At 44.7% G+C, this 25,793-nt stretch overlaps 1 protein-coding gene across 1 annotated transcript in view; it reads right to left on the bottom strand.

Moving 5' to 3' along the window:
• The window catches only part of HUWE1 (HECT, UBA and WWE domain containing E3 ubiquitin protein ligase 1), a 103,800-nt gene that overhangs the window by 62,302 nt on the left and 15,705 nt on the right, over positions 1-25,793 (bottom strand). The window contains 13 exon segments of the mRNA XM_078147895.1: positions 101-241; positions 673-800; positions 940-1,090; positions 1,662-1,762; positions 4,369-4,468; positions 4,817-4,885; positions 4,998-5,045; positions 5,868-5,945; positions 7,529-7,591; positions 12,268-12,420; positions 14,876-15,082; positions 15,836-15,934; positions 17,772-17,838. Coding sequence (XP_078004021.1) covers positions 101-241; positions 673-800; positions 940-1,090; positions 1,662-1,762; positions 4,369-4,468; positions 4,817-4,885; positions 4,998-5,045; positions 5,868-5,945; positions 7,529-7,591; positions 12,268-12,420; positions 14,876-15,082; positions 15,836-15,934; positions 17,772-17,816 — 1,383 coding nt within the window. The 5' untranslated portion in view covers positions 17,817-17,838.

Genomic DNA, 25,793 nt, shown 5'->3' with positions numbered 1-25,793 from the left:
AAACGGAAGAGAGGACTCATTTTCAGCAAGGAAGAGTCTACAGCTGGCCATGAGACAGAGGCCTATGCACAACTAGGGCAAGGAATGCACATCTAAATACCTCCAATCTGTAAATGAAGATTGATAGCCCACTGTGCGACTGAAAAGCTGCCATGTCAAGGTTGGTGATAAGGTCGACGACTCGGACTGCTCGGGTAACAAAGGTTATCTGGTCCTGTTCATCTCCAAGGAACTTGATCACCTATGCAGAGGTCAAAGAGTTTTCCCTTGGAAACTGATACATAGCTGAATAGCATGGGAGGGTCAGGTCATCTGAGAATGCAAAAGTCCTTGAGTCCTCTCATGTAACCCCTCACTCTGAGAACATGGAGGCCCACCCAAAAATGTTACATAGCTAGCTTGGCTTAGCAGGGTCCACAGCTCTAAGTCCATGCTCTCTAGAGCACACACAGTGAGTTTAAGACCTAAGCCAATGCCACAGAAAGCTGCATGTGGGCAGACTAACACAAGCACAAACCAAGACAAGCATAGGCATAGTGACTGGAGGATGCGGCCAGGACTCCTGAGGATTTCCTTGTATTACTGGATTGGGGTCCCAGTTGACTCTAATGCTCATCATCTCAGGTCTCCCTGCAGCCTTGCTTTTCCCACCCACATGAACAGATAACATACCTTAAGTAAGGCCTCCATCATTCCACAAGACACCAAGGCTTCTCCTCCAGCATCATAGCTGGCCAAGTGGTACAAGAAGGAGAAGAGAGCAGTGGCAAACTGGTGAGGGTATGGGTCCATGGAAGGATCTGGAGGAGAAAAAAAAAAAGGGAGGAAAAATCCAGAATTGGGAGAGGGGTAGGGCATCCTGGCACACGCACATCACTATCTGGCACACAAAGGAGCTCCAAGAAAAGATCTTTCAGTTTGGGGATAGCCCAGTCTTACCAATCATGGCTTGAATGCAGTTTCGTACAAGGACAGGTAAGAATCCATGGTAGGAGGCAGTCCCAGTGCAGTCAATAATACTGCTAAGTTTGGGGGTCCTTTCTAAGTGCACAATTGATGTCAAAGTCCTCAAAGAGGCTGCCTTAATGTCCTAGAAAAGCAAAGAAACACGTAAGTACCACCTTTCTCAACCTTCAGCCACAAGTAAATTATTACATGGCAGGGCCTTTGGGGATTTTTCAGTTAAGTAAAAGAACTTCACAAGAATAGGAAAAATGAGAATGACAGGATACAAATCTTGTAAAAACCAAATGCTTTTGTTCAACATGGGGAAAAAGCAAAGGGACAAGTGACTAACTAAGCTTCCTTGGTGGCTTTCCCAGGAAAACTCATCCCAGATCTCCTCCAGATGGGTCTGCCTTCCACCAACGGAGATCATGGAGCCGTCCAGAAAAGCCAAGGGCCTGCTACACTGAGAAGCAGGAATGTGGCCACTGTCACTTTCTCGTATCATCTTGGTAAGTGACTCGGCACCCTTGAAAAAGGAACAGTTAAGACCCAAATCTTGCTAAAGTCTTTGCCAGCTCCAAATCAAGGATCTGTGACTGTCATCTTCTCAATCTTGGTACGTTTTATGTTTCTTTTGGGCGCCAGAATAGGAGGAGCAATTGAATGCCAATAATACAGATGAACAAACAAAAGTAAAGATGAAGAAAGCCTACCATGAGCTGTTTATCTGTTATCTGAAGGACATCTACCAACTCCTCTATCAACCCATTATACAGGATACTGTTTGCAGACTCCTGTAAGGCATTGGAATATACTGCAAAAGGAAAAACACAGAGTCACGAAAGACTGAAAGGTTAAACTGCCCAAAGTGGAATCACATGATATGAAAGCATTTGACGTCTGGATAATCACACAACTATCCTTATTTCACAAATGACAAAACCAAGGCCCAGAGAGACCGAGGTCTACCTCAGCTCACACAGTATCTGAGGCTGGCATTCAAATGCCAGGCTCTTTGGCCAAGGCCAGAAAAGCAGCTCTGCCCACAACAGGCGAATGGCTCAGTTTTTATACCGTTTGCTATACTTTAATGTTGGCCAGGAAAGGGTCCCAATGGTAACCTGTGAGCATGATGAGCGATCCCAGGAACAAAGCCACACCGCCACTTCCAAGCTTCCGCAGTTTCATGGGGAAAGTGTGGTAAGCTACACATTGCCCACAGCAATAAGGACGCGGGAACAAGGGAGAAAGGCCAGAAATAGTGGCACACACAAATGGACTTGACGACTGGGCTGTAGGGTGTGAGAAGATTTCCATCAACTGATGCAGACTGAAGCAGAACTAGGCAAACACTGGCCAGCAGGACCACAAGGTGAAAGGGAAACCAATGAAAAAGCAAGAAGCTTAACACCAGCAAATAAGACCAAACAAACACGGCCCTCCATTCTTTTGGTGGTGGGTAGGGGGTGTGTGTGTGTGTGTGTGTGTGTGTGTGTGTGTGTGGTATGTGTGTGTGTGTGTGTGTGTGTGTGTGTGTGCGCGCGCGCGCATGCACGCCTCCTCCTCTGACCACGCACCTCTTCTGGACAGCCACAATGGCAAGCTGGCAGAGACATTTGGAAATGGAGGGGAGAGAACCACCAGAAGAACCCTTTTCAAATACTTGGATTAAATCCCTTGGCCACTTAGGTATTACAGAACGGCTCAGTTTCCATGTAGATTTTCAATACCAAAATTACTGACTTAATTATACATTTTTAACGTTTTAAACCCTCATTTTGGCTTTTTCTTGAAGTTTTTCTGAATTAAGATGCTTCGGTCGTTCCAAATTTGTGGTGGCTGACAGCTGAAGATGTCAAGCTAAGGAAATCTGCCATCTTCTAGTGTTCCTAGCGTTTTCATTAAGTAGGGAATCCTTTCACCCAAGTGGCTTGTGCGCCTTGGTTTCTCTAACAGCCATGCCATATTAATTTGCAGCTCTGTTTTGCTCAACTGATCTAAAGCAAATAGCCAGTTTTTCTACTGTTTCTGTTCGGCGCCAACTACTTTTGGTAGCTCCTGTCTTAGGTGAGGATTGGGCCAACTCTACCTTGTTTCATTCTCTCCCATGAGATTCTTAGCTATCCTCGACCCTTCCAGGAATCATTAATGAAAAAAGAGCAGTATATATATCTATCACTTCAAAGGTTACAGTTAAGATATCCCTGGATTCCTCCCTCTTGTGTCTAGTTCTGGCACGTGCACTGACAGAGCATTCATTTTCCCAGCATTAACAACACTTGTCACAGTAACTAAGGCAAACACTGAAGGACAGTTTAATTCAGAAAAAAGGCACTGCTAATTCCTCCTTCCTCACTGCTACCCCTCCTCCACTCACCATTCACTTTCACTACTCAAGTGAAAAGACTTAAACATGCAAGTCAGGTCTTACTGTAAGGAACAGCTAGGTGGCCCAGTAGATGGATGGCTGGGCCTAGAGTCAGGAAGACCTGAGTTCAACTCCAGCCTCAGACACTTCCTAGCTGTGGGACCTTGGGAAAGCCAGGCTTCTCAACTGTGAAATGGGGAAAATAACTGCATCTATGTCCCAGGGTTGTTGTGAGGATCCAAGGAGATCATCTTAGCCTGGCATATAATAGGTTATTAATAAATGCTTGTTCCCATCCCCTCCTTTTATTATCAACTGAAATTTATTAAATGTGCTAAGCATTGAGGATATGAAAAGAGGCAAGGAGCCCTTGAGAAGCTCACAATATAAATGGGAGACAGCAATATATGCAAACAAATTATGCATAGGATAATGAGAATTTAAAGAGAGAAGGCAAACAATGGGACTTTAGGGGAAACTTCAAGTAAACCAGGGAAAGTAGGAGGCAAAGCTGAGAAGGACTGCCTGAGAAGATCCCTAGAGCTAATAGATGGAGGGGAGCTGGCCTTGGCCTGGACCAGCACACCATGCACTTTCATCATCCTCAGTAATGACTGATAAACAATTCCATGATTCCAACAAAAATATCTCAGATGATACTGACCTTGGCCAGTTAGCTGAAGCCCTGCAACGGGACTCCACCAGTCCAAGACACACTAGTGGTTCCGACTGCATAAACAATTTACAAACACTCGATAACTAAGCCCTGGGTGGATAGCTGCATGCTGCCACACAAATACCATCAGTCATTCCACCAGGTTAACCAAGAGCAAAAAGCAATGAGCAATCTGGTCCCAAGGTCAAGCATCTTCTCTTCCCTATTCAGGCCCCCATGTGTCCCAGTCACGGCTGCCACCACAGCCCTCCTCCGAGGGTTGCAGCAAGCAGTCCAACAGTGACCTCAACCTACCAAAGTACACCACAAACCAGAGACAAAGAGAGTGGAGGAAAGGGGTGCAAGAGCAGTTACTGTTTCCCTTACTCCATCTTACCTAATATAGATATCGCATGGAGTCTGGCTTGAACAGCTTGTAACCTCTTCTTATGATTGGAAAAGCCATGGGCTAGGCGGATGTGTGTAAACAGCAGCATCTGTGAGGAGGAAAGAAGTGCATTCTTACCTTCTTCTTCACACAAGCTGCAGAGTCCTCTGATGAATTACTCCTTACCTTTCCAAAGAGGTCATAAGGGATACAAGAGAGTGGGTCCAACGCCACCTCGGGGTAGGGAGCACTAACAGAATCTAAGGAACTTATCCCTCAGAGAGCTGGGAGGAAGAAGATGACACCCACCAACTGACCATTCTGGTGAAAATGTGGAACCCCATAAAAAACACCACACCACAAGCTATGTCCATGAGCTGCCGCGTGTATGTGAGTGTGACCTTTGCTAACAATCCCTTCCCCCACTCAGGGACCCATTCCGGGGGCAATACCGTACCTGCTTATCCTTTGGGATGCTGTACATTTTCGTGAGGGATTCCATGATTTCAGAAGGACTTTCTGAAATCTATATTAGAGAAGGGGGGTGGGGGTGCGGGTTGAGATAGACAATGGTTAAGATCCAGGCAGTCAATGAGTCACAACAATTGGACCATGGCCATGGCGGGGACTTCTCTTACCTTGTCCAGCTGCTCTATATGGATGTAATGTAGTGTATTACTGGGTGTCTAAAAGGTAAAGGGGGAAAAAGAGGGACAGGTAAGAACATATTGTCTTCTTGTCCTCCTTTGCTATCTCTCTCTACAATGGGGCCTTGGTATTCTAAAGTTAGGGAACTAAAGGAATTGGTTCTGACTTAAAGTCAACAAGGCATGACCACACTGAGTCAAGACTGAGCATAGACAAGAATAGGCCTATTATGGGAAAGAGGGCTCCTCTGGCCCACAATCTATGCCACTGGCTAGCTCTGCATTTACAGAGCCAGGCTAATACTACTATGTTACTAACCCCTAAACACCCTGCTTCTAATTCAACACTGACCATACCTGAAATATACTCAACACCCTATCTGTTGGGGAACTGAGGCTTATAAACTCTGGGCCAGGCCAACTGGTGCTTCATCAAACATTCAAAAAGGTAGCTCTTAGAAGGCAGTAAAGAAATGTGAATGATGGAGACTTAATTTGATTTTACAGGAGCAAACAAACCACAGCAATTTCAACATCTACTTCCAATTTTGACTAACCCAATAGGCAGTGACGCAGGTCGCCAGCAGCATAATGGCTCTTGTCAGCTACTCTGTGCTGGCTTCCTCTGGAGAAAGGCCTGGGTACAGGTGAGGGAAGCAGCCCAGCCATTTCAAATTCTAACTAAACCACCTCAACAAAAGCCTCCCCAAGGTAGGCCTTGTGTGATGGTGTTCACCAGGGGTCAAGCTTGGAAGCTGAGAGCTCAACTTGGGATCCCTTCCGTAGTTAACAGAAGTGTTCTAGCCAGTTATTCCCATCACAGCACGCTGCAGATCCTACCACAACAAGCGTGAGACTCACCCTCTTCTCAACTTTGACCTCGGCCCCTGGGTCTGCATAGAACTCAAAGTGTAGTGTAGTTGCACTGGGTGGGTATTTCTGTGTATAAAAAGCACAGCATAGAATCAGGTACAGAGCTGGAACTGTGTAAGGAATAAAGCAGGTGATCCACCCCAAACCTGGCACATTAGTCCTGACAGCTGGAGAGGGCACAGTGGCAGCACCAAGCAGTGAGGTCCCTGATTACTCTGGCTTCTGGGCTTCGAGGGAAGAACTCTTGCCTGCCTTTTCTCCCCAGAGGGCACAGTCCCAGTCAGGCCTCCCTCTGCCCAAGAGTCAGTCTGACGGGCAGCAGGAAAATGAGGACTAGCACGGGAGTTGGCTGTTAGGGCAGGTCCAAGGCAAAGCTCCCAGCTCCAGGCACAATGTGCCAAGGCTTTGAGCTTTCCATAACCATGGCACTGTGAAGACTCTTTCCTTCAGCAAATCCCCTCCCTCAAACTGGGCTTTAATGCCACAGGCTGAGACTCCTCATGTCAACAGGCAGGAAATGAAGGCAACCACTGCAGGTGGGACAGGAATGGCCTTCCCAAAGCCAAAAGAAAAAGGCCAAGGAAATGACTCCCAACAACTGAATCTCAGTGAGTGTGTGCATGTGTGCGTATGTGTGTATCTTAAATCAAAAAGGGGGGGAAATGCCTTACAGAGGAAGTATTTCAAGTCACATCAATAACCTCAAGAGAATCACAAGAACACAGCTTGAGATCAGCACGGAAAAGTGGAAACTGGATTTGAAGAGCAACAGTCTTGGGTACAAAGCACCTAAGATGAGGCTAGAACCCGACCAAGAGAATCACTAAGCTCGAATCAGCCCAACTGTGAAGATGCCAGGGAAAAAAAAGTGACCAGCAAACAGAAAAACAACACCCTTTTTTGGATCCATCTGAAGACCACTGAATATATCTGGGAAAGAAGGCAGAGCCCAACACACCAGTGCGCATCATGCTCCAGCTGCGCAGAGGGAATGGTTTTCCAGCCTCCTGGTACACAAGGGAATGAAGAACAGCAGAACAGAGGTGAACAGGAGATGCATTACCCCTCCCCTCAACTGCCAACATATGGGGGGAATGACTGAGCTCACAGCTTGGGCCAGACCTAAGCCAGGCCAACCAAAAGCAGAGCTGTGCCCAAAGAGGTGACAAGAATGTATGTTTTCTGGGAAGCACACAAGTCTTGGAATTCAAATTCACACAAAATGACAGGTACTGTCTACATTGGAAGAGGCTTGATGGTAGGCACCGCAAAGTTAAAAGACAATAAACCTCTAAGGTGCTGCCACTGCCGAATTATGCCACACCAGTCCGAGGGTCAAGATGAGGGCACTGGCACACTAGCAAGTGGGCCTTTGGTTCCTGGTCTCTCTTCCAGGCTTGACTATCAAACAGACATCACTCTAGGAGGAGTAGTGCACAGCCAGAACACAGCATGTCCATCCCCACAGACAAGCACCAATAAGGCTTGAAGTAGGCCAAAGTGTTTTCTTGATTCCTCCAGAACTCCTTTTTACCTATGGTCGCTCAGTCCAGGAGTCAAAGTTTCCCCCATAGGTACTTCCCAGTGGCTAAAACTCCCTCACAGCCAAGTCAGAACAAGGGACGTCCCAAATGGACAGACCAACTTACCAACATGTGTAGGTCTCGACAACATTCCGCAAGGCCAAAGCCATTTTCCTTGCCACCCCAGCTCTGCAGGAAATAATAAAGCAGTGTTACAACTCACCATACACAGGCAGCGCTATACAATCAATAGCAACATTGGGTGTGCTCCCCCAAGGGATGGCGGAAAAATACACCCAACGGCCTGAGTTAGGGTGGCAGAAGGGAGGAGACCACTTCACTTTAAGGACACAGTCAAACAGAATAAAAGGTTGTGCAGGTAAACTGAAACAGAAGCAATGCTATGTTTTCTGAAGCCTCTTGGCCTTCTATTGAGGAGCAAATCAAGGCTTTGTCCTTCCATAAAGACTAAGGTCACCTCTACAAACACCCTGGAGCCAAGCAGAGTTATCAGTCACCAGCAGCTTCAAGACAATGCCCCCACCAGTGACTAGTCCAAGGCCCCACCTCCAGAACCTTCATCAAATCCATTCATGCCCTTCCCCAAAAGGGCATGCCTATAACATAATGCTCTACATGTTGTCTGAACTGAAAAACAAGGCTAGGACTTTACATGGATGATTCTTCTTCATCAAACATCTATACAGTGCTTATTGTATGATAGTTATTGAACTAATTAATTACTATAATTAACTCCTTCGATCCTTAGGATAACCCTGGGGAGGCCCTATTATTATGCTCATTTTATAGATAAGGAAACTGTGTGTCCAGGGTCACACAGATAGTATCAGAGGCCACATTTGAACTCAAGTCAACTCCATTATCTTTGCCAAGAGAACCCCAAATGGGGTCACAAAGGGTCAGACACGACTGAAAACGGCTCAACACCACCACATACCAAATGTCACTGACTCCAATGTGTTTATTTCCACGGCTTCAAGAGGTCTGCAGATGGGGCTCCCCCAAGGACATTATTTAGAAGGTGACACAGGGAGAGCTCCGTTGGCATCCACTTCCATGTACATACTGGCATGTCATGCCTGTTCGCAGCCCCTTGTCACCTGCCTTGGACCCAGAGGACGGGGTTGGGACAACATTCAGAAAGGAAATACCCAACTCCTGAAAGAGGCTGGGTCCACTATGCCACAGTGTCTTCTTCCACTGCGGCTGAATGATGAGGTCAGGTTAAGAGTGAAAGAGGAGGAAGTGAAGGCCCTGAGTGGAGACAACTTTCTCAACAGGTTTTACCACGAAAGGGAGGAGAGATTGAGGCCAGTAACTAGTGGAAACAGACCAAGTGAGATGTTCCTAGACTCTGGGAGAGTGAGGACGACAAAGAATGCTGTGCCTGATTCAAGACAAGGATGAAGGCAAAGCTAGCAGGTACAATGTCTGAAAGAAGTGAGATAAAAGGGAAGAGTGAAGAGGAAGCTCTCTGCAAATGACCTCAATCTGTTTGGGCAAAGAATGAGGAGGGAGAACAACCCACAGAGAATGCTGTGGGTCGTTTGAAGAGTAAAAGAGATACGAACAGTGGCTGTAGCTGAGTGGGAGAGTGAATCAAATCAGGCAGGTGCCCAATGATTGCCTAACTGCAGCAGGGGCCCACTTAAGATTATAGATTAGTAATCTGTACTGCACTACTCAGGCAGGATGAATTTGTGATCTTCTCTGGCTTCATTCAGCAGCAAATTAATAGTAGCCAAGGAAGCTGATGGTAGAAGTCTAAGGTTGGGATTTGGCAAGGATCAAGGGTAGACAGGACAAGGGGGCAAGGGACTCGTGTAAAAGATGGCAATTCACCAATGAGTTTAGATAAGGGGAGTAGAGTGGAACCAATATGGGGGGGAGAGGGAGAGACAGCTTTGGAAAGAAGTGATAGGTTGAAGAATTGAAGATTACAGTGAAGAGAAAGAGATGAGGAGTTCTAAAGAGGAGAGAAAGAGGGAATGATCAATGGAATGATTATGATCACATAAAGAAATTTCAGAGTTGATTACCACAGCAGTGCCAGACTTGTAGGTGACAGGCAAGACCAAGGGTCTGCCTATCTGTGTGTGGAGCTGAGGGCAAGGGCAGAGGAACAAGTGATGGCGATTCATTGAGGAAGGAAGGCCAAGATCTTGAGGGATTCAATAGGTAATCAATCACAAAGCATTTTTTAAGCAGCTACTAGGGGCCAAGTGCTGGGCTAAGCACTGTGTACATAAAAAAAAAAAGTGAGAGTCTTTGCCCTCAAAGAGCTTACACTCCGGGTAGCTAGGTGCTGCAGTGGATAGAGCACCAACTCTGGAGTCAGGAGGACCTGAGTTCAAATCCTGCCCTAGACATATGACACTCACTAGTTGTGTGACCTTGGGCAAGTCACTTAACTCCGACTGCCTCGCAAGAAAAAAAAAGAAAAGAAACTGGACAAATCCTACAGAAAAAGACGGTGGCCTTCAAAAAGCTGGGGATGTCTTCGAGAAGGGGGCTGCATGGAGCCTGTTCTGCAGTATTGCCCAGTTCCCCCGCTGGTTCTGCCCACTCACAGAGCAAACCTTGGCCTCAAGCTTGGGTGGAAAACTTGGTGAATTCATTGAGCTCTTAGGAAGCTCCATTTGCATTCCAGGAACAAGGCACAGAGGCTATGGGGGGCAGCCAGTCACTCCCTTATTGGAGCTTCACTTCTGTGTAATGTTTACACAGTTTACGTTTTTACATTTCTGGGTAGAACAAATTCACTGAAAAGGGGAAAGGAGGGAGTGACCAAGTTAGTGATTGTGAGCTTTCTTGTGTCCTCTTAAGATATGTGGAGTTTTCAGCATCATTGCTGCCGTCTGCATTTTACACTACCTTAAGCTAGTCGCCTCAGTTTCCTCATCTGTAAAATGAGCTGGAGAAGGAAATAGCAAATTGCTCCAGTATCTTTGCCAAAAAAAAAACCACCAGTGGCGTCACAAAGAGTTGGGAGCGACTGAAACAGCATTTCCATTATCTACTACCCCTAATAAAGAAAAAGGAGGAAAGAGTTGGGTTCAGGCAGCTGGCACAGCAGCCTCGCCTGACAGATAGTGGGTAGAACTCTGGTTCCTCTGCTTTCCCAGCCTCTCCCAAAAGTCAGGATGTGTGTGTCTTTGCCTCTGCTTTGGGATCTTGTTCAAGGTTTCCTCTGTTTCTTTTTCTGCCTGGCTCTGCATACTTCACGTTACTGTAGTTCACACCCGGCCTTTCCCTGTTTCTCAGGATTCCTCACAATCATCATTCCTGTATCTCTCATTCATGCAGTAATGTTCCATTAAACCCCAATTTATTGAGCAATTTTCTGATTTTTAGCACCTCCTCTGTGTCTCTGAGCCGTCTGGCATGGATGCCTAGGCTTACTTTCTCCCTTGGTTCTTCTTGGGTTGTATCTACAACAGTGGGATCGCTGAGTCAAAGGGAATGAATCATTTAGTGAGCTTCTCCCTTTTCCTAGTTATGTTCCAAGAGGCTTTGGACCAGGTTAGTGAGTTAGTGTACCTGTCTTCGCCCAGAGCCTCCAGCATTGATTCTTAGAGTGCAAGCTCTTGTATTAATTTTTTTTATATGTTCTGTTTTCTAGGTCAGTTGTTTTTGATCATAAACATTTTATACATTCTTCCAATTCTACTGTATTTTAACTTTGCTCTAATATTTCTTAATTAGGTCTTTTTGAGTTATATTTCCTTTACTTTTTGTGTTCATTTTTTCTATATTAGGAACAAACTTATAACAAGACTTGTAAAGCCTTCTTCCCCTGCAGCTGATATCTCTCTGCCTTCTGGAAGCCAGCTCTGTAGGTGCCAGTCTCAGGTAAGTCTGAGCCAGACTCCACATAGATCCTGGCTTCTACTCACTGCCCTTTCCATTGGGTCTCTCCACCACAATCTCCTGCCCACCCCTCTTCAGCTGTGAGAGGTCTCAGTTCCTCACCACTCCACCGTCCACGGGGGCACAGAACTTCAGCAGAAGCTTCCTTTTGTTGGCCAATATTCAAGACTAACACAGATTAAGACATTTGAGCAAGCTTTAAACCATCAAGAGATCCTGGCCAATCTTACCAACAGTGTGACAACGTTCTCCAGCAATCCACTGGGAACTCCCAATCTTTCTCTCCAGTATCTGATGGACTTCAACAAATGTAGCACACGGTGCTCAGTGGCCCAGAGAACACTCTAAATAAATCTCTATGCTCCATTTCCATTGGTTTCCAAAACCAATTTAGGGTCATTTGAAAATGCTAAGGACACATCCCCCAAAGGGAAGAATCCATCTAAGGTAAAATTATTGACACAAGAGAGGGAGAACAAAAAGCAAATGAAGAGAATAGACAGTAAGTTCTTGCTGACCCATCGGAGAGGTGCCTAGACCAAGTTCTTCCCTGGAACAAAAAGGGCTACAATCCTAGGTCCAAGCTGCACAGACCGAGTCAAGCAATTTAGAGACTGTCTGTTCTTTGTCATTACTCACCCAAAATATTTCTGCCAATCCAACTACCAATTCCTCACAGTATCTCAAGTAGTAAGAAGGGCAAGAATGCTGGTAATCTAGAACCAGTGATCTGGTGAAAACCTAGAACATTCACTTCCTGTGCCTGTTTTAGGGTTCAGAAACACCACAAATCTACCTTGTCCTCACATTGGTCCTCAATGGAGCAATACATGAACAGAATGTCTGGGGCAGGCACTCAGGGCACCCACACACTTGATCAGCAGACAGCCATTTGGAAGTTTCTGGAGCCAGCAGGTGCTAGGACCTCCCCTCCTCTCCCACCATCTTGCCCACCATCATCTACTAAGACTGACCTCTGCCAAGTGCTGCAGTCGGGACAGCAGTGGAGTCCTCTTGTCAGAACCCAGGCGGGTAATATAGTTGGATCTCTTGCTGAACACATATAGGAGATTCAGCACCGCGAGGACCACTTGCATATCAGAGGAGGCCAGCAATGTAGTCAGATGCTACAAGGACAGAAAGGGTTGGTTATAAGAAAAAGCTAATTTTCTGTGGTTAAGCTTAGAAGCTCCAAGATGGCAATCAGTTTTTGCCAATGACCAAAGTAGTCCAACTCTATGGAGCTCAGATCCTAGCCAAGTCCTTATTTCCTTTAGAAGGGGACATGGAGACAAAGACAGACGGACGGATGGGGACACACACACACACACACACACACACACACACACACACACACACACACTCTCTCTCTCTCCGCCCCCCCCACCAAGCCAGGCCAAGAATTTTGTATTCAAATGATAACTGCTCACATTGATGAGCTGAGTAAAGCAGGTTGTAACATCTCAACAGAGAGGAAAAGATGAAGGCTCAGAGAAACAAAAGGAGCTAATCCCAAAGCTGGACACGTCTAAGCGAAGACATCCAACTAGCCCAGACTTTCCCTGGGGCCATCGTGGCAGTTGAGTCCAGGATCGCACATTAGTCTGGCCCTTGAGGTCCCAGGAAGTGGCAGGGTCCTTCCAAACAGGGAGCACAAGTTTCTAGAGTAGTTTCTGGAAGCAGGTGCTGGAAGGTCATGGCCAGCAGAGGACTAAATGAAGCACAAAAGCAAATCGCTCCTGCTGCCTGTTTTCCCCAGCTTAGCCTTCCAGATTGCCCTGTTTTGTGGGGCTAGTTGAAGGCCCAGGCCATGTGGAGCCCATACCGGATGGAGTTTTAAAAAGAGGCAGGAAATACTCCAGACCCTGTGCAACTTGGTTGCTCCACAGGTCTGTCCAACTTTGTCATGAGGACAGCATTTCTAGTGGGCAGGCTAGATAAAAACCAAAGGGCACCAGTACATGCAGGCACTCAGCCTACATTTATTACATTACAAAAACAAATGTTTGGTTAAATAGTGGCTTTCTGGGATTGAAGAGAGGAGAAAGGGGAACATGTAGGAGATAAACAACAGGAAAAATGTACTTGAAAATTCCAAAGTTCCCAGAATGGTTCTTCTTCAACTCTTATCTTTGCTAACACTACCTCACTCTGGTTTTCTCTTCGTGGAATTTGCCTGTCTCATGTCCAGCACTTTCTGATCTGCTGATAGAGTGGACTGCCCTACTGGATGTGGAATAGCCAAGTGTAATCTTTCTAAAGTTCCCCAGATTTGGCGGCAGCAGCTCCATGCCTTGACATTGCCCACTGCTCTATGGCCCTGGAATGAACCACTTACTCTATTGCCTGGGGCCTCAGTGTAAAATATGGAGACTGGACTAAATGCGCTCTAACATGACTTGCAGGTGTAATTCTACACTTGTACCTTCTTCAGATTTAGCGATCAGGAAACACCGGCACTTCCCCAAGGACACACCTCGCCTAGAGCAGGGCTACAGTAGAGGTCAATGCTCTCCTGGAAGGGGCTGCCATTCACTACTGCTCACACTCAAGTTTCTCCCACCCCGATCTCTTAAGACTTGTCTGTTGCTCCTTCATTTTCACTGTTTTCCCTCAAAGATTTGGCAAGATTACTGCCAAGCTCAGACTCAGTTCTAAAGGGGAAGAACAACAGAACAAACATGGGCACTAAGCTCCATTTCTTCTTGCTGTCCATTCCCAAGGGGCACCTAGGCCTCGCTGAGAAGTGCTCTGGACACGCAAAAGTGTCTAAGGGCAGAGGGGTGAGAAGGGTGAGCCACTGGCAAGCACAAAGAAGACTATGCTGTTAATACACGGAGAAAAATAAAGAGTTTCCTAAAAGTCTTTCCAGGAAGGCTGGGAAAGTGCCTTTTGGCACCTTGAGTTTTGTTTGGCTGGTTTTTTAAATACCCAGGACAAAAAAAGAGCACCAATTTCAGGCAGAAATATTCCCAGATGCACCAGCCCTTTCACACCACGGGCTAAGAGACCATAATAAATCTGCCCCCCCCCCACCCAAATTAGTGATCACCACTTATATAACCTCACTGAAGCAACAAGGTGCCCTGAGGGCAGAGACAGAAGCCACCACCATGTGTAGTCCAATGGCCAGCAAGGGGAAGTGAGTCCAAGAGCCTCAGTTAGAATTTAACTCCTCCCCCAAAAGTAATCAACATTTAGGAAGTTAACCCTTTTCTGTAATGCCAGGTCACTGAAGACCAGGGAAAGAAAGCAATCACCACCAACATCCACAGCATTATCAAATGGTTCAGTGGATTTATTAATGGAAAATGACACAAAAGATGACACTGGCTTTGCCCCTGCACCCTAAGGACTAGGAGGGTTTTTCATCAGGCCTGTAGTTGAAAGCACCCACGTGTGGAAACTGGGAGCTCTTGGAGAACAGGGCCTGTCTTGCTTTTGGAACTGTACCCCAAGTGTTTGGCTCAGTGCCTAGCACATAGTAAGTGCTCAAGAAATGCTTTTCCATTTGTCCATCCAAACACGAGGGGACAGAATCAAGGCCAGGTCACTAGGGAGTGGTCCACTTCTCCCACGTACCTCTATGGAGCTGTACAGATGCCGAGAAAAGCTGTACTCAATGAGCAGGGCAGTAAAGTTCAAGACTGCCAAGAGCAGTAATTTCAGATGCTCTTTGTCAGGCCTGTCACACATCAGCATCCAAGCCATGTTTTCCACAGTCTGTCCAGCATCCGCCAGAATCCCATCGAATCGATCTAACAGGTCCACCCAATGGTATAGTTCACACTGGAAAAGCAAAAGAGAAGGAAGAGGGCATAGACAAGCACATACAAACTGTGGTCCCTGAACCCTGGCAAGGGTCTGTTGCCCAAAGCACCTTTGCTCATCCCCATCACTCTCCTGCTCCTGCTAGAGCCAAAGAGCCCCAGGATGGCTTCATGGGCCTAGCCTAATGCTGGAACCTGGTACCCCAAGTAACTCTTCTTCTTGACCAATGTCATCTCAGTGGGAAATGTAGAACATCTGAGTGTTTATCCCTACCAAAGTGAAAAGGCTCTGCTTGCTTCAATTTCAGAGGAAAAACATCTATCTTTCTTACCTAGGATTCATCTATCTGGAGCAAATAGCAAGATTCCTGAGTGAACTTGGGCTAACAGAGCAAAAAGCCTTTGACTGCACGCAAGTATCATCAATGTTTCTCACTAGCATCAACATTTAGTCTAGTTTTTATCACCCAAAATGTACTTGGAAAATGAGAGCAACTGAGCATTGGAAGCTCAGAACCAACCAAGTTTTTGTCATCAACAATGGGCACAATTTCACTTGCCATCTCTTTTTTGGTGGTTCATAAATCCAACTACTCTGGATCAAAGGGCCTGTTGTATGTAGGGTAGAAAGGTGCTCCCTAAGCTACAGTTGTTCTTCATTTCCAAGGACGAGAGTGGCCATGGTTGGTCTTGAGGGGGGCCAAGGCACATCATATAAGCCCCAGGAAGTTGTCCTTGTGTGGAAGATTATGGTCTAGGCCAGCCTACCCACCTTTCCAATATTCCAGGTTTTGATCTGCTGAAGTTCCAAGAGGAGTTGCTCATCATTACAACTCTTAAGTTTGTCTATAAGAGCCCGGCAATCTGCAGGCTAAAAGAAAAGACAAGGACTCTCATTAATGGAGATACTGGAGACCTCGTTGTCTATTTTTCAAGTAATTCCACTCCCCTCCCTACCTGCAGCAACATCAACCTGAGGTTCAATCAGATATATAACCAGGCAGTAAGTGGGATCCATAACAAATTAAGAGGCCCAAAATGCCCCTCCCCTTTTTTGAGGAGGGAAAGGAGGGAAGTTGCAGAGTTTTGTACTCAGACTGGGGTCCCTGCCTACAAGTTCCTACCCAGAGTGGTCTCCTTCACCCTCTTGGGGCTCCGTCACCATGGAAGCAGGCATTGCTCCGAATAATGGGCTGGACAGGAAAGGTCATTATCAGAGCTGAATTTGCCATAATTTGAGGGCCCTTCCTACAAGCACCCCAAGTCTAGGAAGGGCTTCATAAGAGGAGATGGCTCCAAGAAGCAAAAAGGAAAGCAACCCAGGTCACAGCACACAGAGCCCACTTTGCTGTCTCATGACCATTTCCAATTTCCTTCTTCAAACCTACTGCTACCTGGGAGACATAATCAGATGAGCAGGTTTCGAACTTTAGTTTGACTGTTTTCTTCCCTGTGTGACTGCAGACAATGACAATGGGTCAGTTTCCTCAGATGTAAACTAAGACAGTCCATTCCAGATCTAAAGCCGTGGGTCTCCTCTTTTTTGCCACTCTTCATATTCTCCCATTTTTCTCTCTCAAATTCCCTCATGCTGAGTCCTGGCGTCCCTGGCACAGAGTGCAGACTTTGTCAATCCCTCTTTTGTGGGATTCTTTCCCACATCAAAGTCATTAGAAGAAGCAGCTGTGGAAAGGTCAGAAGACCTGAGGTCTCATACCTCATCCTGCCTTCCGACAGGCTTAAGTTCCATCTTCAATAAAGTAGTAGGGTACTGGCAGGAATGGTACTAGAGGTTATCCCAGTACCAAAAGTGCCAGGATTTTCTCCCACACAGCTCATGTTAGCCAAGCAAGAGCACTATTATTTTTGGGAAGCTGTTAACACATGCAGGGTCTAAATTCTGGGGCTGGCTGGCCCTGAGCACCCTACAGTCTAACTCCTACACCAAACCCAAAGCCCTAAAGCCAACCCGGTGGCTCTCATGCCTCATCAGCCCCATGCCTCTGTGGCAGATGACAGAGCAACTTCCTAAGAGAGGCTCTTTCCCTTCAAAAGCCTCTATTCTTCTAGAATGATCCCACTGCAAAACTGGGCTTTTCAGACCCCACACACACACCACCCAAGACTTCCTCCATGTTCAAAGGCTGCCTGTTCTGGTACCACTATTTCTGACTGAAGGATCTTGGGCTAGATAGCTTTCTGACTAGCCAATAACAATCACTTTATCTGGCATCTGGGGCTGCCACTAAATTTACCGGGCCATTCTCATAATTTAACATTGCAATTCCAATTTGGCCAACAGCTAACTCCATCTTAAAATCACATGGCAGGTTCAACGAGCTAGGAGTGTGCACAATTGGACCTGGGTTACCAAAATGAGTTGAAAAGGAGACATTCGAATAGCATGGTGGGCCAGAGGTTAAGCTACACTTTGTCTGACCATGGAGGTCAGAAGAGTATAGCTCACTATTTCAGCCCCACCGACAGGAGAAAGAGAAGAGACATAGCTCCCAGTCATAGTGTATGGGACCTAAATGGGAGGCCATTCTAAGTGAGGCCTCGTATCTGAGGACTGTCCTCATGAAGGCAAGGAGGCTGATGAATACAAAGTGAACCCAACATCTCAGGCTGGGCACTGGGGGGGGGGGGTTCACTCAGGGAAAGGGCCACAATCTTCCCCAGGTAAAGACCTTCCTTCAAATACTCACAGCCTCAGTAGGCGTCTTCTTCAGTTTAGTCCTATCCACCTTCATTTTGGAAATTTTCTGTGTGTCCCTAAAAGAAAATCATAAAGTTAGTAAAATTAAAACTGCCAAGCCCTGCAGATACCAATTCTGGTCTATACATTATGGGGTCAAACATAAGGAGCCTTCAAATCCATAGGCTAATTCTGTGCTGGCTGAGGCAATGGTGACCGTGCAGAAGGAACTGGCAACTATGGGTAGGGAGTCTATCCACAAAGACCACTAGCCTCCAACTGGCAGCAAATTTATTCAAACATTCTGAAAATCATCACTTGCTGAATTTAGACACTGACATACCCACACAGGCAAATGTTACTCTGGTTAGCAACTTTCGAGAAAACTGTTCCATTTTAGAGCTGATAAATGAGACAAAACTGGCCCGGATGAACTTGGAGAGAGGGGAGTCCCAGTGTCTAAGCTGCTTCTGGGCCTGTCTAAACCCTGTCCCTGATCTTGAAGACAAGTGTTCCAAAACAAAGTGCCACCAATGGCAACATTCTAAAAACTCAATCAAGTAGCTCCAAAGGAAAAAGACTTATCATCCCTCTTCCTCAGCCCACTCAAGAGTCCCAGAGTGAAAAGTAACCGCAGTAACCATTTTTCCTATCCGGTCACTGAGGAGAGACAACTTGTTCCCACTTTCCATTAGTAATGGGAACCAATCAGCAGTTCTTTTACAACAACCCAGCAACTAGAAACACTGAGGTCTGGAAAGAACCAGGTTCAACTTCTCCAGATTAAAAGCCCACAGTCTGTTAAAGGTGGTGACAGAGTACGTGGTCTTAGCTCCTCGGAAGCGAGCAGCCAACACTCTGACCTCCAGTGAGGGGGAACATGCTTCACATGAGGCTGCCCACAATTCTGCAACCTCAGTAACATACAATAAGCAAAGACCACCATTAAGTCACCAAATCTGCCTTGCACAGGATTCCAAGGCCACAAGAACTGATCAGTGAGTGACCACACAGCAAAACCTCCGGCACAATGGTCCCAATGTGCTCAAGGTGGTGTACCAGATATTAAGGACATCCTGGGAGTGATAGAGATTAACTCTTCACTTCCTGTTAAAAATCCAAAGTGTTAGGGGCAGTTTGGGGGCTCTTAAATGTGGGTCACTGAGATATGATTCCCAATTAGCTGTACTGACCCCAAAAAGAATGAGAAGGGCTCAGTCTACTGTGTTATCTGTCAATGGAATGGCAAATAGTGGAAGGTCAGTCCTGGCACTCAAGAAGGGTCATCAACAACTTGTTGCTGAAATGAAAAAGACAATAAAGGAAAATGGGGTGGGTGGATGTTCAGCCAAATATCCCCACTCCATCTGGTTGCTCTAGTTTCATTATTCAGAGTAGAAGCTTTAAACCATCTTACTGACAGACTCAAATTAGGGTTTGAAAGACCTTTAAGTATATTTCAGCTAGGAGGTGCTGCAGTGGATAAGAGAGCTGGGCCTATCTACCTGAGCTCAAATTCAGCCTCAGACACTTCCTAGCTGTGTGACTCTGAGCAAGTCACTCCACCCTGTTGGCCTCAGTTCCTAAATCTGGAAAATGAGCTGGAAAAGGAAATGGCAAACCACTCCAGTATCTCTGCCAAGAAAATCCCCAATGGGGTCACAAAGAGCTGGACACAACCCAAACAACTGAACAACAAACAACAGCTATGCTTTCTCCCAGCCAAACTAAGAATGCAGATGCAGCTCCAACGACCCACTGGAGATGTCTTCAAAGTCTGCCTGGGTTCTCCAAGAGCAAGGTAGTGCAAATGGGGTAATGGCCAGGAGGAATCAAGCTGCTCCACTGAAAAAAGAGCAGGCTATGCTCAGGGCCAGGGGATCAGATCAGGTCAGGTTAACCAGCACTGCTGAAGTGCCTGCTGTGTTCGAGGCACTGTACTCAGTGCTAAGGATACAAAGAGAAGCCAAAGTGCTTCCTGTCCTCAAGGAGTTCACAGTCTAATTAATAGACAGCAAGAAGAGTTAAGGTTTTAATAAGCTGGCAACACTCACAGTTTAAACCTCTTTAAAGATCGCCCAAGGAGAAAATGCTGGAAGCAGACACGGACAGAGCAGAAGCCAAGTAATCATCAGCTCCAAGGGCTCCAAGCAGATAAAAACCATAAGTGTGTGTAAATCAAACATCTGTGTCCGGCCTAGAGAGATTCTCTGACTGGGTTCCCCAAGGAAGCCATTGATAAGATCAAAGTCCACACAATGACACCAAAATATTTCGAGCAGCACCCTTGGTGATAGTGAAGAATTGGAAAAAAAGTCAATGCCCATCAACTGCAGAACAGCTGAACAAATTGAGGTACGTGATGTCATGGAATATTACTGTGCTGCTATAAGAAACATGGGTGAGGAATGTAGAGAAGCGTGAGGAGACTTATATGAACTGATGCAGAGGCCAGAAAACAATGTACACAATGACTATAACAACTTCAATGGAAAGAAGCAGCATGTGCACACACACAGAAAACACCCCAAAGTGAATGGTACAGCATCGACAAAATGGCTCCAAAGAAAAGAGCAAGAAGATGCCCCAGCCCATGCCAGATTTGGTATGCCCAAGTGTGGGGCTGCAGATATTGTTATGTTGGCTGGCGGAGGGAGGAACAACAATGCAGTAACCTCATTTGAAAGTGTATGCCATAAGGGGCAAGTCAGGAGGACCCGAGTTCAAATCCAGCCTCAGCCCAAACACTTGACACTTACTAGCTGTGTGACCCTGGGCAAGTCACTTAACCCCAATTGCCTTAAAAGGGGGGGGGGAGGTGTATGCTATGCCATAGCAGCCCCCAATCCCTGTATTTAAATGTTTGGTTTTTCCCCCTCAATTAACACAAATCTATTTTCTCTTTCCCCCATTCCCCTGGAAAAAAAAGAAAAAAGAAAAACAAATTCACAGTAATAAATATTCACCGTCAAAGCCAAACAAATTCCTTCAATGACTCTATACAAAACTATATGTCAGAAGAATGATACACTTCATCATCGTTCCTATGGAATGACAGACGGTCACTGCATTGATCATAGTGCTTCCAGTTTTCCATTTGTAAACATAATGAAGGAAATAGGAGATTTCTCTAAAAACCAACTCCTCCCTACCACCCTACCCAAATTAAGCTGCTTTTTACTGACATGATTGTTGGGTGCTGGGTCCCACCTTGGCCTATAAGCTGAAATTCCCAAGAAAAGGAAACAAATATCTTAAAATAACATTTGTGACATACTTGGAAACTACAACTGCTAACTAATTCAGCTTTGGTTCAATATTAGGAAAACTATAAAGCTGACAACAGACCATACAGATAGTGAGGACATCAAAAGAAAATCCTATTATTTTATCAGTAGACGCAGCAAAGGCTTTGACACGATACAACTCCCATTTCTCTTTTCAAAAATACTATAAAACATAGTAAGTGCAACGTAAGACTCCATTCCAGTTAGAACGTTTTGACCTCTAGCTCATTTTGCACATAGTATTTAAAAAATGTGTAATGACTGAACCCCCCACAATGTGGCCAGACAAAATGAAGGTCAAACCAGGTAAGTTTCCTGGACCCCCAGCCAGATCTCTTACCCTGATAAACTGATCTCAGGAAAAGTGGGGGTGATCCAGTGGCAACTGAAAGGTTTATTTTCTTGGCTCAGCCCACCTATGGTCAACTGATAGTTCCCCAATTATTTAGGTCTGTCTATTTCCAAAGAGTATTTCAGAGTTGTATTTAGACAGCTCTTCTGTGCATGGATGTCTTGGTAAGTGGACTCCAAAGTATGTTACACAACTCCATAGTTTTTTAAAATGCAATTTCCTCCTGCTGGGATTTATCCGGATGTATTTCATATCCTGTAACTTTGCTGAACTAATTTTCCCCATTAATTTTAGTTGGCTTTAGTTATATCGTTTTCAAAGTGTTTAGTCTTCTTGCTGAATCTAGCACTTCATGCACTAACCCAAATAACAATCGTTGAATGGACAACTCTTACTTTACTCTGATCTCAAGGGAAAGGGCTTAAAATTATACCAACTATACATAATATTCTGGATCTTAGTTTTAGATACACTATTTAACATATTAAATAAATATGCACTTACTATGTTTTATGGTATTTTTAACAAGAGAAATGGGAGTTGTATTGTGTCAAAGCCTTTGCTGCATCTACTGATAAAATAACAGCATTTTCTTTGATGTCCTCACTATCTGTATGGTCTATCAGGTTTATAGTTTTCCTAATATTGAACCAACTCTGAATTTTTGGTATAAATCCAACCTGCATGTTGGATTTTCTGATATCAGTTTTTCTCACATGTGTCTCATTTCCAAGATATATAAAGAACCGATTCAAATCTGCAATACGACGAGCCATTCCTTGATAAAGGATATGATCTATGCAGGTCACAAAGAAAGAAATCCAAGGTGCCAACAAATATATGAAAAGTGCTCCAAATTATTAATAATTAGAAAACTCATGAAAATATTCAAGCCACTCTAAGGCTCCACCTCAAAACCATCACAAGGGTAAAGGTGACAAAAATGGGAAATGCCAACCGTTGGAAGGGTTGCAGGAAAACAGGCATAGGAATGTACTGTTGGTGGAGCTATGCTCCCAAATGTCAGTAAATTGTGCATTCCCTGGGACCCAGTGATAACTCTACGCTAGGCCCAGACCCCAAAGACACCAAAGCAAGAGGAAAAGGGCCCCTATGTATGGAAGTATTTAGAGTGGCTCTTTCTGTGGTAGCAAGGACACTGAGGGGTACTCATCAACTGGAGAATGGCCGAACAAAGCATGGTACTTAACACATGCCCACAAACATCCTGAAAGCAGAATCCCTCTTCCCAGCCCCTAAATGGTTATCAAAGTATGGCAGAATCGTAAAGACAAATGATATTGAAAGACTTAAGAATTCCAATCAATGCAATGCCCACTTCTGGTTCCAGAAGACCAAGATATACTACCCACCTCCTGACAGAGAGGTGATGCATTCAAGTAGTAGACTGGGACATACATTTTGGGAATAGTATTTGTTTTGCTTGATTATGCACATTTGTTAATAGGGTTCTGTTTTTGTTTTCTTTCATTGAAAGGTAGGAGTGTTAAGAAAGTAAAGTTAAATTGTGCGATGATTAATTTTGACAGACTTAGCTTCTCAGCAATACAACAGTCTAAGACAATTCCAAAAGACTCATAATGCTGTCCACATCCAGAGAAAGAACTATGGAGTCTGAATGTAGATCAAAGCATATGGTTTTCTCCCCCTCCCCCCCTTTCTTTCTCATGGTTTTCCCTTTTGTTCTGATTCTCCTTCCACAACATGACTAATGTGGAAATGTTTAATATGACTGCACATGTAGAGTCTATATCCGATTGCTTGCCAACTTGGGGACAGGGTGGGGAGAAAAAAATTTGGAACTCAAAATCTTATAAAAGTGAATGCTGAACACTATCTTTACATTTAATTGGAAAAAAATACTACTTCAAAAAAAGTTAATAGTAGCTAATTGAAAAAGATAACTCATTTTAAGAAATATATTTTCTATTGGATAGAGAAGGCAGGCAAACTATACCCATCACTGCTATGACAGGTTTCAGGTACCTAGGTAGAACACACTGGGGAGCAAAAGAGAAGTATTTCTAGTCTCCCTCTCCAGGCACTGACTCCTCAGTGATTTCACCGAAAAAGAGGGTTTGATGAACCCTAAGGCGTTAAATGAAAGTAACAGATGAGGTTTTCTTTCCATCTTTGCTAATTTGATGGATGTCAGGTGGTGCCTCAGAATTGTTTTAATTTTCATTTGTCTGATTGTCAGTGCTTTGGAACCATTTTCAAGATAGCAGTTAACAAGTTTGACTTTTTGGAAAACTGTCCATCTTTTGCTACATGACTCAATCTTAAGGTGTTATGGCAATTCCCTTTTTTGATTTTGACAGAAGGGAAGAAAATAAGCATTTATCTAGTGCCCAAGCACAAAGTGACGATGGAAAGAATCCACTGACCAATTCCAGAAAGCAGTTCTCAATGTCTGCCATGATCCAGAGTTTCCATATCAAAGGAAAAAAAAATTTGGCAAAACAGTCAGGATCACACAAGACTTGTTCAGTTTCGATTATAAATGAGGAGAGTTTGGAATGCAATATTCCAAAAAGCAAAAGATAACAGCTCATCAACCAAGAATAATCTTGTAAAGCTAAGTTATCAACCTACAAGAAAAAATGTACTTTTAATGGCATAAAGAAATTTCAAGTGTTCCCAATGAGAAGAACAAATCTGAGTAGGAACTTTGAAATGCAAACACTAGAATTCAGAGACACCTAAAAAAGGTCAATGTATTTGAGCAATTATAAGTAGCTGATGTGCTAACATTCTGCTAGGAGAAGAAACAAGTATCCTCTTTCAGATTCTAAATGCCTTTAAAGAGTATTGAGGGAGTAAAATATAAGGAAGTGTCCTGGAAGGCAAATTAGTTCTGTTCTGAGGATTTTAAAGGGGTGGGGGAAGGGAAAGGAAGGGAGTCTAAATGGAATACAGTAACAGAAAGAGAAAGAAGAACACAGAACTTGTCCTAGTTGGGAAATGTGAGAATAAGAGGCACAAAAATAAATAACAAGAACGCAAAACAAACAAGAACATGAAGAAAAAAGTAAAGGGAAGACACCAGATGACTCTCATTCTTATCTGAAATGGATACAGAGGGGGTAAGTTTTAGAGAGATGATAATATCATGTGAGAACAGCTAGAAGAAAATCTTCCCAATCCTGAAGAGGGGAATTATAAGGAAAATAAAATCAAATAAATATTTGGAAACCATAGTGCCCAGTAACTCAGGAATGGCCATACAAACTATAGTATGAATGTAATGGAATATTATTACACCAGAGGAAATGATGAAAAAGTAGATTTCAGAGAATTCTGGGCAGCAGGAACAGAACCAGGAATACAGTTCACACCAAGGAACAGCCATACTTCAAAGACCATGAACCAGAGTGTTTCCAGAGGATCCATGTGGAAGCATGTTACCCATTCCTGACAGAGAGGGGATGGACTCAAAGTGCAGAAAGAGACCCACTCACTACTCGTGTGGCCATGGCCTCTGGGTAGATTCACTGGGCTGGACTCTGCTTATTACAAGAGTTCAGCACCTTCCCCCTCTTTTTTATTGGGAGGGGTAGCAGCAGTATTGTAAAAAGGGGGGAGCACTGAAACATTCTTTAAGTGGACAGAAGAAAACATAAGTTTGGAAGGAAGCACAAACAGGACAGTTCTGCAAATAACATAAAGTATTTATTACATAGTTAAAAAAAGTTTTCATATACAATCCTCTTTTTTTGCTGTTCAAGTTCAGGATAAAAAACATTTAATTAAAAGAAAAGCTATGTTGATGTGGAAAGTACTCTGAATTAGGAGTCCAAGTTGGAAGGATCCAAGGTTTCAATCCTATCTGTCACTCACTACTCTAATCCTGTGTGACACTAGGCAAATCACATAAACTCTCTGTAAAGACAAAGGTCCTCTCTTCAGCTCTAAATCTATGATGCTGTGTGATTCTGCGACTCCTGAGGCCCAATGAGAAAACTGGCCAGAAAGATGATGGACTAAAGGCACAGAAAGGAATAGCCATTTTGGGACATGGCTAATGTGAGGGTTGGTTTATCTTGACTAAGCTAACGTGTGTGTGTGTGCGCGCACACACACTGATAACGTTGTCCAAAAAACCACTTTCTCCTTTGTAGAGGGCAGGGAGGTAGGAAGAGAGGGTATTCAGGAGTTTGGAACATTGTCCATTTTCCCAACATGCTGAAAAATGTCTTGTTCTACAAGATGGCTCACTGGGAGGTAGTGGGATGAAGAATGATACCTGGGAAAATGTGGGTGACGTACAGACAAAAAGATATCAATAAAAACCTACTGGAAAAAGCTACAAGTAATCTGCTATCTCAAAGGAAGCAAATAACCCTGTGGCAGGGAGTCCAGATGCCACAAT

Source organism: Phascolarctos cinereus, unplaced genomic scaffold, assembly GCF_003287225.1.
Source record: "Phascolarctos cinereus isolate Bilbo 61053 unplaced genomic scaffold, phaCin_HiC Scaffold_8;HRSCAF=390, whole genome shotgun sequence".
Taxonomy (NCBI): Eukaryota; Metazoa; Chordata; class Mammalia; order Diprotodontia; family Phascolarctidae; genus Phascolarctos; species Phascolarctos cinereus.
Note: the sequence above shows the minus strand (reverse complement) of the source record. Positions and strands in the feature narration are given on the sequence as shown.